This window comes from Danaus plexippus (assembly GCF_018135715.1).
Source record: "Danaus plexippus chromosome 9 unlocalized genomic scaffold, MEX_DaPlex mxdp_24, whole genome shotgun sequence".
NCBI classification, from domain to species: domain Eukaryota; kingdom Metazoa; phylum Arthropoda; class Insecta; order Lepidoptera; family Nymphalidae; genus Danaus; species Danaus plexippus.
In genome coordinates, this window is record NW_026869847.1 from 1,823,137 (window position 1) to 1,838,269 (window position 15,133).

At 28.8% G+C, this 15,133-nt stretch overlaps 1 protein-coding gene across 1 annotated transcript in view; it reads left to right on the plus strand.

Annotated features, from left to right (window-relative positions):
• LOC116767751 (uncharacterized) overlaps nucleotides 1-14,884 on the plus strand; it is a 39,991-nt gene extending 25,107 nt beyond the window's left edge. The window contains exons 2-9 of the mRNA XM_032658221.2: nucleotides 4,916-4,998; nucleotides 7,800-8,256; nucleotides 9,432-9,540; nucleotides 10,315-10,397; nucleotides 10,606-10,742; nucleotides 13,585-13,765; nucleotides 14,331-14,482; nucleotides 14,764-14,884. Of these exons, the coding sequence (XP_032514112.1) occupies nucleotides 4,938-4,998; nucleotides 7,800-8,256; nucleotides 9,432-9,540; nucleotides 10,315-10,397; nucleotides 10,606-10,742; nucleotides 13,585-13,765; nucleotides 14,331-14,482; nucleotides 14,764-14,858 (1,275 nt within the window). The 5' untranslated portion in view covers nucleotides 4,916-4,937 and the 3' untranslated portion in view covers nucleotides 14,859-14,884. The remainder of the gene's footprint in view (nucleotides 1-4,915; nucleotides 4,999-7,799; nucleotides 8,257-9,431; nucleotides 9,541-10,314; nucleotides 10,398-10,605; nucleotides 10,743-13,584; nucleotides 13,766-14,330; nucleotides 14,483-14,763) is intronic.
• The last annotated feature ends 249 nt before the right edge of the window (nucleotides 14,885-15,133 follow it).

Sequence of the window (15,133 nt, forward strand, 5' to 3'; positions counted from 1 at the left end):
GTCAAAAGCTATATAATTATTATATAAATTAAACTTAAATAATCTCTGTTTTATAATTATCAAGACTCTGAGTGGTTTTAATTATTAATACTTACATATAAATATTTTTTATATTATAGTATGGAATTACAAAATAATTACTCACAGGTTCATCTGTATTCATACTGAATAATGACTTTGCATAATTAATTTTTGATTAATTATTACTTATAGGTATATCACTTAATAGAATATATCTTTATTAAATACGTGTTGAAAGTGAACGATCTATGATTGTTGGTGAAATTAATTTAAAGAGAGTCTTATGCTATCATATTATTGCTACAACCTATTTCGTTTACGTCTCGTATTAACTGACTCAATTCATGTAATAAAATACGGTTCTGGTGATAATTATTCATTACCAAACTAAAGATATGTTTTTCTAAATAACCATTAAGTTATTTTGAAGTTGGTAACTGTGGTTCCGAAAATGCAAGATTGTATTTAGACCTCAAAAATCTACCAACACAAGGAAACGACAAAAAGAGATTTTTATTCATTTTTAAATATTTAGATTTTGGATATAGGTACATTTCAATATTTCTGTTTTTTGTGTCTGAAATTTCTTAAAAAACTAAAAAAAATTGCTACAACGAATATACAACCAAAATCATTCGGAAATACTGATGATAATGGTAAATTTATTATTGGAACAACTCTAAACACTTCGGAGTAATTTGAAAGAATAATCACTTCGGTACAATTTTTTTTAATTTGGTACATGCTCTATACATTTTTAAAAAGATTCAAAAGCAATTTAAATTTACAATATTTATAGAGACAATATGAATTCTTGTTTCTACTGTAATGTCATCGAACCGCTTAAATAATAGCAAACTCCTATATTAGGCAAAAGTCTTATTTATATGAAAATAAGCTGAAATATTTAGCTTGATATTTAATGTTAATATTGGGACCTGATTTTGTTCTTTTTCTTTGACACAAAAATGAGTCACGTTTGTTCTATTCGTTATATCAGGGTAACCTGTATTCGGCCTGGTGCTCTCTATTTTCATTACTAATTATACCCTCTCGTTCTGTCTCTTTCTCTTTGCACGAAATTTTCAACCATACTCATGTTTTATTCTACTGGTAGTTTGCTCAAGTAAGTCTGCTATGTAACTTGGATCGATTAAAGATAATATATACATATCATATATAAAGTCGTGGTGGCCTGGAGGTTAAAGGACCGCCTCTCATGCGTGAGGGCGCGGGTTCGAAACCTGGCAAGTACCAATGTGATTTTTCATAGTCATATGTACTTTCTAACAGTATTTAGACGCCACTGACGGACGGTGAAGGAAAACATCGTGAGGAAACCTGAGCTTATAATTTCAAATCATAAGTTTGAAGAGTTTCTCCATGCGAGAAGAGGCTTATGCTCAGCAGTGGGCTTCCGATAGGCTGATGATGATGATGATGATGATACATATCCCCAAAGATATCAGGCTATGTAATTTTCAGTGCTCATAATTTTAGTGGACAAGATTTAGTTATAAAATGTCATTCGTATATACAACAAGTAGTCTTCAAACTCCCTTAAAACTCCTATACTTAAATGACAAGAAATAAAATTAAGATTGAGTTTAAATCTGTAAAAGTTAAAAGATTTAGTCATTACTCATTTTATAATTGAACATTCTAAAATCATTAATTACACGTTTTGAGCTTACATACCTCAATACTTGAAAGAACTCCACTGTTTATAGCTTTTCATCAAACAGTTTTCTTATTGTACATAGCAATGAAATCTAAGACTTAGTTACTCAAGACAAGTATCAATCTTTCATTCCAACAAGTTCTGCTACATATATTTGTTATCCATATTAAATTACATCTTATTAAACAAACACGAATGTGGGCTGATAATATTCATTTCACACTATATTTTTTACATATAAGTGTTTCACACAATTTTATGGAAATATTTCTTCACGTGACGTAACATACGCCTTTCGTTCCTGTACTTCCTATTTGAAATAATAAAATTGAGATGTCTATTAATGCTCCAGTTATTTTATTATGAATTATTGAATAAATATATTACTTAACTTCACAACTGTATATGACAAATAAATATACTGTTAGTTTAGTTCTGTATTAAATACCAAAAGTCAAAGTCAAATTCTGCCAAAACATTAAAATATACCGAGGTATTATTTAAAACCCAATAAAAAAACACGTATTAATAATAAGGTAGAAATTTTTTCTTTATTATTTATTAAACAAAGGCAGCTTTTTGGGAGAAAAATCAAGTCAAATAAATTATTCATTTTAATATTTTCATAGCGAGACTCTTTCAAAAATAATGTGATCAAAAGTTTTTCCTGTTCAATTCATATGAACCTTAAAAAAACGACTTCTTTAGCTTAATTTATAATATAAAATGCTAAAACATACCTTGAAAAATATCTACTTCTGTTATTATAAAGTTTCAAAAGCCTTTGTAAAGCCTTGTAAACTTTGATTGTAGAGCAAAACATATTTTTAAATCAGTTTCATCCCTTTGAACTTCGTCTTCGTTTATTTCTAAAATCTGATCTCGTTTAAATATTTAAACTTAGAGTTTGGTCACACTAGTTACATTGTTGCTCTTGAGTTTTATTTTGGAAAAAAATAAAAAAATATATATCCATTCAGTTTAAAAGTAGCAATAAAAAACTGAAATGTATTTAAAAAATAAAATTATATTCTTATACAAATAATTTTGAATAAAAACAAACACGAATAAAAATAAAATCATATATATATATAATAATACTATATATATTATAATAATAATATATATAGTATTATTTAAATGAATCAGTCATTCGAATACTTCTAACGCGTTTGTAACAACATAAGGCTAGATCTTTTAAGTTAAATAAAATTGAATGAAAAAGAAATTCTCTCTTCATGTGAAATATAAGCTCAAGAGTCTTTCTTTGCGGGCCTTGTAGAGACTTAAAAACCTCTTTTATGACTTTTATATAAGCTATGAAAGTAATTATTTTATAAAAGCTATTCATTTATATACTCACAACCAAAATATGAGATAGAAGTCATGAGTCAATAAAAATTTTAATTCTTATAATTCATCCCGCATTCGAATCTATGTTCTATAAAAAAGATAGTTAAATAATGTATTTTATAAAACATATTTCTTCGTTTATCGGAAAAGTTTACCCATAAAACTGTGAGCTTAGGTGGCAAATTGCTGTTTCGTACCTTGGAACTCTTAAGTTTTACACTTTTATTGCAAATGAATCTGCAAATATAATAAAAAGCACGCGGCCATTTAAAACGTAACTTGAGTATTTTTTACTAATTCGTCTAACTGTATAGAAATCAGAATTAATTTAAAATCTTTTCTTAAAAAATTAAGAGAAAGTCATTGATAATATTACGAGGCGATTATAACAAATTCTTATCAATTAAGAAAGGTCAAGATTAGGATAAATACATTTAGCTTTCAATGACATTGTCCTGCATGTAAAAATCCCAATATTAATTGGCAAATGTCAATATTCGTCATCCCTCCATTTAATATTCAGCAAAACAGAGCGTATATTAATTAAAAAATTTCCATTTACATTTCCATTAATTAATATTAACTCAATTTTTAATCCAATAATAATAAAGAGAATTATTCCATCACATTAAAACTCAAGTTGATCAAAAGTCATTGGCATGTATAATATTTTGTTTTCCAATATTCAAGAAACTTTACAGCTATAAGAGGATAATTTGTTTTTAATAATACTTGAAAATGCTTCACAATCAGAACCCTACAAACGTTACGCACTTATTAGTTAAAGTTTGAAATATTTTTTTCGTTATGTTACTGGTTTCTTATATTTTTTTATGGGTTCAAAAAAAGTTTGGTAATAATTAATATGCATGACTTTTTGTAAGCAAAATTTATCAATAAATACATTATTAATAATCAATCCAGCACATTCTAAGGGATATCATCGTGACAATTCATGATTCGAGTTGGGTCTGAGAATACCCATAAAATATATATAATTTTTTTGCTATTTTTTTTTAATTATAAACAAGGGAACAACAACAGTATTTACACGTACATATATGATAAAAAAACTTCAGTGAAAAAAAAATACACATAGTTAAATGTACAATACGTTTTTTATTATTATTTAACATCAATTTTTTTTTTAATCTGTGAAGCGTTCTATTTAAAATACTTGATACATATATGTATTATTTGTAACATACAAAATACCTATGTTAGGTTTTACAATTTTCTTTTCTTATTCTTAAATTCAAAATGATTATGTTTGCCATTCCCTACCTTCGTCTGTTTGACTGTTTAACCAGAATGAAAATTATTTGAATAAATGATGTATTGTATGTGTTTATTGTATTATACTTAAAAAAAAATACTGAGACTTTCCTTATTTACAATACGATCAATAATAAATAAATTCATTTGATGGGTAATTTTTGTTAAGCACTAAACGTTTAAATACATAATAATTAAGACATTACTCCATGAGTGTCAATTTACTGACAAATCAGTCGTGTTCTTACCTGTCTCACCGTTTAGATACTGCAAAAAGTGACCTAGGACTTTGACTAAAACATTAAGTATTTATTAATTAAATGCGCATACAGATCGATCTATAATACGAAATTTATTTTTTGAATAATGACATTCGAAAAATATTAGCTTTTTCTATGTCATCGGTTTGCTTAATTTTATTAATATTGTGAAGCTCTTTGAAAAGGATAAGTCATGAAGAAAAAATGTTATAGCCTATATTTTCAGTTTGTATAAAAATATAAAATTCTGTTAAATTTAATGTCTGTGTTTTCTATGCTAGCCTTTAATGTTTTAAGAGTTACTTTAGTCTATTTTTTTTTCCAGTGTTATCAAGAATGTAGCAGAAATGTGCGCGCCGGCAGCCGCGGCGCTCTTCTTAGCCGCGCTCGCTGCACTTCCATGTAAAGGTACAGATAATTTCAATACTAAAGTTATAATAAAAACGTTACAAAATAATTATTCAATGTGATATTCTATACCTCAATATATCAGGGTGACATACTATGAGCGCAGATGTCGTTACACAATATTATTTACGTTTAAATCTTTGCTAAAAAATTTTAATGGTAAAGCCAAATGTTTTATTAAAGTTAGATTTTATATTACATAAACCAGTTAGTGAAACGAAGTGCCTATGTCAAAATAAGTCTCGAGGCTACATATAAATTCAAACAACGAAAGCCTCTGTTCCAATATAGTTCCCAAGGTCTGATCAAAGGCCGCGTTGAAGCGACAGACGAAAACCGTACCCTTGAGATGATAACGAAATTTGGAAATTGCAAACATCCATGTACACGCAGTACAAGGATTTATTTTAGTATACCCATTTGGACAGTAAATATATGTATAACTTTTCCTTTCTTAATTTATTAAATACAGGATATAATAATGTATAATTTTTAATTGAGAATTGAACGTATTAGTATTAGTAATAAATATTTTTTTAGGCTTTTATGAGAACCGAAAAGAAATATATTAAAAATATTCTTATGATTCAAATTATATTGTCATCAAACAAGAGTATTTTTTTATTTTTACTCATATAGAATATACCTAATACCTACATTTATATGTAGACTCTTTATATCCAAATGATATCAATTCTGTAAATATGGTGTTTGTCTTCAAAAAACAAAACACTTCTCAAAGTAAGATATCGGAAAAGTTCCCTCGAGTTTAGAATACTATAACCTAAAGCTTTAGAAGGATTATACCTCCTAAACGAAACTAATATTTTTCGGATATACTACGCATGCACGCGTACTATATCATTTAAATGAATAAAACTCGCAAAAGTCTTAGATCTCATTATTATTTACTAATTCCTAATATGTAACTTTAACGAAAACAACATACTTGATGGCAGACGTCTGACTCCTAGACTGTAATAGACTGTACTGATTCGTCATTATACATATATTAAATATCACTTTTTAAATACGAAATTACTTCATTATATCCTTACTTTATTATAAGACGTTACAATAAAACTGCTCATAAACTCTCTGAAGTCAATAATTGACATTCGACGTAGTTTGTATTAGATATCTGAAGAACTATTTAATTTCTATTTTATAATAAAAAGGACACAATGCAAGACATTATGCAATATAAGTGAGGCGAATTACTCTCTTTCATAATTTTATTCGCCTCAACATTTAATCCAAACTCATCCGGCAAGGCTTAAGTGGAATTAAAACGCCACGCATTTCTTTTACTTCTCTTTGAAGGCATTTGAAACGTTTCGGCGAAAACATTAATTAAATTATGTATTCGCCTTTAATTAAAATATGAGAGCCCATTACTTTGAATAAATATTTATTTTCAGTAAGTTTAAAAAGCTTAGGATTTAAGCTGTGGAAATTTTGATGGCCTTATTTACATAAAGATGGTTGCAGGAAATTAATTTAAGAAGACATCGCTCATTGCGGTTACCGATCGCGGTATTTTTTATAAGAATTTATATTAAATTTATAAACAATTGTTTGTTCAAAATGATATAAGATACGATGGAAATTAAACCCAGCAGTTTAGAAAAATGTAATGATTAAATCGTTTTTTTATACATTTTATACTTTAGTCCTGACGACTTCGTAATGTCGTTATGACATATGTCACCACAGAAAAAAAAAATTAACTTTCCTTTTGTTAGTGTCTCTTTTGAAATTCCATATTTGAAATAAAAAAATTGTCTATAAGGTAAAATTACTAAGCTATTGTTATGTTTTTACTTCATACGTTTACAGATTACTTATTGAAATATTTCTTAATTTTATAATATTATTTGATGTTCTTCAAGCTAATACATTTAGAATGAGAAGTGGTTTCAGAATATAATTCAATCTTTATTTAACGGCGTAAAGATACCTTTTAATTTTTTTCCATGCCCAGCCTTTCAAAAGATTTACTCAAAACTTAAAGCTGCTGTTGTTGAATATAATTTATGATTCATAAAATTACACGTTGGATGGTTTGAATACAATAAAATTATACATAAATATTCTTTGTTTTGTATTATGTCAAATCCAAATGTGTCCCAGGTATATAAATACATATACTGCAGGGTTTTTAAAATAAAATAATAATAAAAAAATCAAATTCAAAGTAACTTACAAACACCAGTAAACACGATTTGGTAGTTTTTATTTAACATCTTAGTACGTTTGAGTATTTTGGCAATTCTCTTGAAAGTTTTCAACACGTTTAGAATTTCCACGTTAGAATCTCCTGAGGGAAGTTTCCAAACGTTGCCGCTTTGTTTAAAGGGGAAGGATACAGTCTTTATACATTTTTACTTTTACTAAAGCTTTGTAGTCTGTTTTGGTAATATAATATTTTTATTAATTATACACATATACTACAATGCTCTCTTGTTCAATATATGTGATTGGTATGTTTTTTCGAGAGCTTTTATGTGTACAAAAATTAGAGTATAACAGAATTTTATTTGCTATTCCTTATTCATGCAAGTTCTTGTCACTATGAAATTTGGTACAACCTTAATATAATTTAGGCATCGGATTAGGACATAGGCTAACATTTTTGAGGAGCTCCTTTTACATTTGAGCTTTAAAAAAGAACGAGTGTTTTTAGTAAGCTAAATAAAAAAATGTACTTATAAAAAAATATCGATCTAAATGAATGAAAATGATAATTTTTTTTGATAATTAACTTAATCTTAATCCATTAACTGAATATTATTTTACAGGAACAGATGCAGACACCTCGACAATACGAAACGAAAATAGTGAGAAAAATCCACAACCAATGCTGAATAAAGTATATCAGATGCTACACACCAGCACTGAACTTCATAACGAAACTAAACTGTCCTTTAATGCCTCACCAGTTTTACACAGTTTCGAAACAAATATAGAAAAATCACGACTTACATGCTGCCAGAATGACACACACAGTTTTTCAAGTGACGATGGTGCTACAGACAACCAGACAGATGAGGACAAGAGAATTAGAAATCCGCGACTTGTAAATGAAATGCCAGTGGAAAATGTCACGTTGCTTCACAATCCCACAGCAGGTACATCAATCGCAAGTCCAGTAGTCATGGAGAGAAAGAGGAAGTCAGGCGTATCTGGTTCAAGTGCCCCGTTACTGAATTACATATTCGATACTTATTCCAACACACATTATCATCGGAATGAAAAGTAAGTGAGGCTCACATTTAATACAGTACTGATTTTGATTACTATTGTGTTGTACAGACATTAATAATAATATAAATTCTATAGTTATTTTGGAGTTATTGTAATGCTGATTGTGTAATGAATGTAATGATCATTGTGTAATGATCAAAGATAGGACAACGGTTATTGTATTGCTAGTATTTGGTTTTAGTAAAGGTTCCTAAACTATTTTTAATGTAAGTAATTTAATATTATGACAGCAGAAAAACTGAAAACTAAATGTATTCAAGTAACTGCAGGTTAGGTAGCCAGAGCAATCTATTAGAACGAATCATTATTGAAAATTATATATACTAGATATAATGATTTTTTATTCCAAAAATCATTTTGCGAAAAATAGCTAATTCCATTAAAAAGATATTGCCACCCACTACAGGGTTGCCTGTATATGATTAGCAGTCAGAGTGCTCAGTATGTGCGTGACTTAATTTTGATTTTTATATTTTTAGCCTCCATGAAATATCCCTTTTCAATTTTATATTCTATTCTGAGTTTTTCTGTATTGAAATCAAAATAAAATCTAGTCATGATTCTTGCATTCTTATTTTCAATCAGACTTTTTAAAGTTTATGAGATCTTATAAAGAATGTTACATAGTATCAATTTCATGATGACTGTCAATCTTATGTAATGATTTATAGTTTGAAAATCCAAATCACTAGACGGCAAAACTTCGACATACCTACTCTAATTAATTTCACAAACAATCGGTACAGATAGTTAATAATTTTGAACTATATAGACATTTACTTGAGCTTTGATTTTAATTAACCGAACCAATAGTGATTTTGTTAACATAGTTGTTACTTCGGTTTACTTCTAGCTAAGGGTTGGGGAACGTAAATAAATTGTTTTGTGAGAGTTAGTGTTTTTCTTTCATGAACAATTATGTTGTTAGTCAATATTTGATCGGCTTACAAAAATCCCTAGAACTGTCTAAGTAACTACAATCAAAAAGTTTCTTATACAAAATATAAAAACCAAGCAAAAAATTTAGTATAATATAAAATTACATAGTATTTTTTAATATTTCTTGACAATTAAAGACTTGTTCTTAACTGCATTGGAGATATTTATAAGATGCGTAAATTTTTTTAAAGTTAATATAAATAAGTATAAGTGTGTTTTTGTTTTAGAACCAGCAACGGTAATAGTATATACGTAGCAGCCGGTCCCGAAATCGAAGCACTTGTGGGATCCACAGCCCACATGGACTGTAAAGTAGATGCCCTCCACGACAAGCTGGTAATATATTATATATACACGTGTAAATATTTTTGTTTAAAACAAAGCTTTTATGATTTTTTTAAACTAATAAGACGAAAATATTGTAAGGACAACCTAGAACGTAGATTTCGCAAAATTTTACCTCTAAGCCTCAAATAAAAATTTTAAGTCTTCATAATATAAATGTTCCATAGTGTGTATAAAACTTAATTTGGTCTCTATCGTTACACAATATGTGAACTAATTACTACACTACCTAATTCACATATCATGTTATTCCTGTGGATATTTCTAATTAATATGTAAGATCGTCACGAACATTATAATTCGCTTGATACTAATTACCATTTATAGCTCAGCTGATTGATGTCTCTACTAATTGAAGTGTGATATACATTCCCGCTCGAATAAACCGGGTGCCAACCACATCAAACTCTAAAGGTTTATTGAATTACTTCTAGCATTTATTTTGACTTTATGCTAAACAGGTCATTCAATAAAGGTTAAGATTATCTGGATTGTGATCTCACTTCAATCCCGTCGAATGGTTTCTCCGGGGAAATATATTTTATCACTCTACGCAGAACAAATCAGTAAAACAGAACAAAAAACAAAAACTTGTACTATTTGTTTCCATTAATAATTTGTCATCGTTCTTAAAAGTTTCAGAGAGTATTTCTTTGAATTAAAAAGTATTTTTGAAACATTTAAAATTACTTCGAAATCTTGATTATTTTATACATATATTCCTGGCACCTGAATATTTTATAAGCATATATATATGTCTCTCAGGTGTCATGGGTACGTCGAAAAAATGACGAAGAACCAATGGAACTGCTTACGACTGGAACACAGCAGTACACTGCCGATAATAGGTAATAATGAAAGCAACGATATTTCCAAAAGAGTATAAAGATGAAATAAACTTACATATCTTTTTAACATCTACAAGCCACTTCAACAACTTAATTCCCTTACTATTTTAAAGTCATAAGTCTAACTCCATACATTTTCCGTTTCATATTTGGTTTGGCATTCGAGGTTCTTATTACATTTGCCAACGATAACTTATTTATCTTTCAGGTACTCAGCTCGTTTCATCCCTCCTGATATTTGGCGGCTTGAAATAAAAGAAGTTAGGCCGACCGATGCGGCTTTTTATGACTGTCAATTATCCGCCCATCCACCCAGAACAGCTAGGGTTACTTTACGAGTTCCAGGTATATAATTCACACAGGATGAAATAAGAGAAAGTTTTATTTATTGGCCAGAATGAACACAGGTTCATGAAATTAATGTTAAAACTAGAATAGAAAAATATAATTTGCATATTTGTACAACTTGTTTTCTACAATTATAGTTTATTTTACCATAAGTACAAAAATGTTAGTTTTAAATTTTGTAGTTCATTGCATTTTAGTGTTTTATTATTTTAAAAAAATACCTTTAAATCAAATCAGTTGTTGTGTGTGTAGTGGTACTTGTTAATTTTTTTGTTAAGTTGGCATTGGATTTTAATAATCCACTTTTATGAGACCTTAAATTTTCATAGATTTTTTTTTAAAATATATATTCTTTTAGAATTAAGTAACAAGACATTTTTACACTATAAAGTTTTATAAAATATCACATTTGTCGAAACAAAATTTTATATTCTGTTCTTATTTTATAACACAGGCATTTAAAAGAAACTTGAAGAATCATTATTTTTTATGTTTGTAGAATTTAACTATGTATTTAATTCCCAGCTCCAAATAGGGGTATTATGAGTTTGACATCAATATCTGTGTGTTTGATACAAAGATGGTCCAGTGACGTAAATGTATCAGATCTATTCCATAATTATGCATATTGGCTTATGATTAATCGATTACGCGTGCCATCTTTGACTGACGACATAATGCTCAGGGGGATTTTAAAACGTAATAAAAAATAATAACTAGTTAAATAATAAGCGGGTTATCAAAATTGGCTCTTTTATTTGAGGTTGGTGAATTAATATATTTCACCAATCTTGAAAAAACATCGAATTTTAAAAACCTGCTTCCCCGCAACCGTTTTCGATACCACTTTAATTTTGTAATAAAATAACTAACCTTGGACTCCCTTAAAAAGTGCCTAGTAATAAAATGTAATATTCATTTTTTTATGAAAAATGACTTTATATTTTTCGTACGGTGATAATATAAGTATTTTATAGAATATAGCTTTCAATTTAAAAAAGCCGTGAAGACGATCACAGTCCGCATAGCTCTAGCTCACGCTACTGAAATTTTTTTGTATAGTTTTTATAAAACATATTTGTATTCCATAAACGTGGAAACTTCAATAAAAGGAATAAGTACGGTCTTGTAATAAATTAAAACAATATGGCTGCGGATTGTAAGGTTAGTCATATTCGAAAATGATTTTTTTGAGTTCAGTACTTTGTGTTACGATTGCAAAGAAATTTTCATAAATTTGTTTTAGATTGTAATCGAAAACTGTGACCTCTTTAATACTCGGGTTTGTATGAAATTATTACTATCTGTGTAACACTGTAACCCTGTTATAAACGAAGTACGCTGCGGTTGCCAGGGGTTTATAAAAATGAATACTGACTTATTTATTTTAAAAAAGAAAAATCTAAGCTCACAAAAACAAAAAAAAAGTAATAATAAAATAACTTAATGTCTTCTGAACACTAAGTTTAAATTATAGCAATTTTTATGTCTATTTCTGTTCATAAATAAAAATGCTGCCGTATCTGAGAAAAATCACAAACAGTTTGTGCGCGGACTTCATAGCGATAAAAATTATGTTGGCATCTTTGCATGTCACCGCTTTTATAGTAAGTGAGTGAATCCGCACTTAAAAAAGCAGTTATATTTTGATTTAATATAACGCCAATGAACTTTTTCAAATTTTAAGTTTTTTCATACCTACGCGTATTCTAATACACTGAAATTTATCGATTATTTTAAATACAGCTTTAAGCCATTCAAGAAAATGTTCCCATAAATAGGATGACTTATAAATACTATTCATTTTGCATAAGGGTTTTGGTATGGTATTCATTAGATTGGAACCAACTTTGATCAGTACGTACGATTGAAAAGCCTTGCCGTATCATGTCTTTACAAGGTAATACACGCTGTGGTTTGGTATAATTAAAAAAATATTTAAATTTTAAGCCAGTCACGATTATCCTCATAGGACCTTAAATCTAAATGTAACATTCGTTTAACAAATTGATCTACTTATTTACTAGTGAGTGTGAATTTAAAATCAGTTCAGAAGTTCAAAAAATCCCAGATCAAAATGAATTTTTTTTTGGATATAATGGCAGTAATTCGTTAAACGGTTGCGTGCATCATTTTAACACATTCATGCATTAAATACCTACACGCTTACTTCAGAAAATATTAATGACTAAAACATATATAATAAATATATATATATATGTTTTAAAAATTTTATAGAAATAGTTTTAGGTTGGTACCTATTTGGATAGGACTCGAGTTAATTTCGTTACATATGTAATACAATTTGTTTTACAGAAACATTTTATGAATTATGAACACTACATTATTTTATCTCGACATTTGTACATACTGTAAAAATATGAGATAAACAATAACCTTTTGTTTCGAAAACAATGTCCCGGTTAATAACCTTTATTAAAAGTTCCCACTGTCAATATTATGATTCAATTTTGTTACAAAATAAACAACCCTTGTACGTTAATAAATAAACCGAAAACTCTTTGTTTTTTTAAAGAATCTCCGTATTTCATCAGATCATTGATGTCGCTTTGATATATGTATGTCATGAATAAATTATAAGGCAAGTGCCCATTAAATTAATGAGACTTAAACATGTGTATTTCATTAATACAACGACAGTATTAACTATCGATCTATATAGTAATAAATTATGATAACTTACTTAAATCATACGTTGAGTTTTGGCATATCTTTTTATAGTCATTTTACATTCAATAATAATAGAAGAGTGGAATGGAATAAACCTCAATATCGATACTGTAGTCTTATGTTAATTAAATTTGGCTTGTTTTTACAGAGGTGTCAATTCAGATAGTAGATGGAGCTGGTGCCCCAGTCTCCGAACAAGTCTGCGAACTTGGCAGCACGGTGGCATTGCGATGCGAAGTGAGAGGCCTGCGTATGGAGGGTGGACCTTCATTACTTTGGTATAGGAAAGATGATTTGCTCAACGATGACACAACTAGAGGTGGAATTAGGTAAATATAATAAATTTAAGTAAAAAAGTCCAATCCATACATAACGTATTTGAAACTGTTGATTACAACAAAAGGATTTCGGAATTGATATATAAAACTTTTTCAATATAAACGTGAATCCATAAAATCATTTATATACTTATCTTAATTAAGAAAAACAAAAATAACTGTCGGGTTCAATAAAATATAAAATAATATTTAATGATATGTCATACGAGAGTGATATCTAAGATTTTGCGTGTATTCATTAAAATGAAAGTAAGTTTTTCAGATACTAAGCGATTCTTTATTATTTTATAACTACACAATACCGAGGTTTCAGTTCCTATATATCAACCGTGATCACGAGCAGACGAGATGAAATTTGATATAAATTTCGGGGAGCTTTTCTGATTACAATTCTATAATATCACTTTTAATGAGATTAAAGAGTAAAATATGTCCAGTAAATATCATTTCATAAGTTATCAATTCAGAATTTATATAAAATATACTGAGTTGAGGCTCTCTTCTTATTTCAAATGTTGATCAATAATTAATTTATTAATCAACCATCGTTGCTTAGTGTAAGGACGGAATTTGGTCCTAACGGCGCTAGCTCGGTCCTGCGCGTAGCGCGCGTCAGAGGTGACGATGGGGGGCAGTACAGTTGCAGCATCGCACGGACACCCCCTCCACCACCTGCGCCTGCGCATGTTATATTACACATTATCAAAGGTAAAGCCTATATGTAAGAATTTTCTTTATTATTTTTTTATTTTTCTTGATTGATTTATTATAAATAAACAATCACTGACTAGTCACTATTGTTTTACCATAAAACACTCCTACCTCATTCATTTAAAAGAACCTGATGATAAGGTAAATGTAGAGATATCTGACAAAAAATACATGAACTCAATCTTGTTCTAAGAATACTTCTGTAATACTTTTTATAAACGTCTTGCAGTCCTTATCATTAGAAACAAGCCTTACTTATGTTTTAATTGTTTCTACAGGAGAGAGTTTAGCGGAGCTACATCAAGGCGTGGGACGTCAGGCCATATCACGATACCTAGTCATTGGTATAGTGGCACAACTTCTTTTGCAATAAATTCATAATATATTATAATAAATGGTTCAAATTTATAATAATCAGTTGTTTTTTTTACCCTTTCCTTCGTAATAAATTTCTGAGTCGCCTGACATTTCATAAGCTTTGCTTCAGCAAATGTGATACTAAATGTAATGATTACAATACTAGTTAAGTATGGACAATGTAAGTACTAGTCTCTACATAAGATTCCTAATCCTATGGATTTCATAGGAAAGCATGCAACTAACCAAAATATAAAACTGTATCTAAAGTAGTTAGTTTGTTTGTTACAA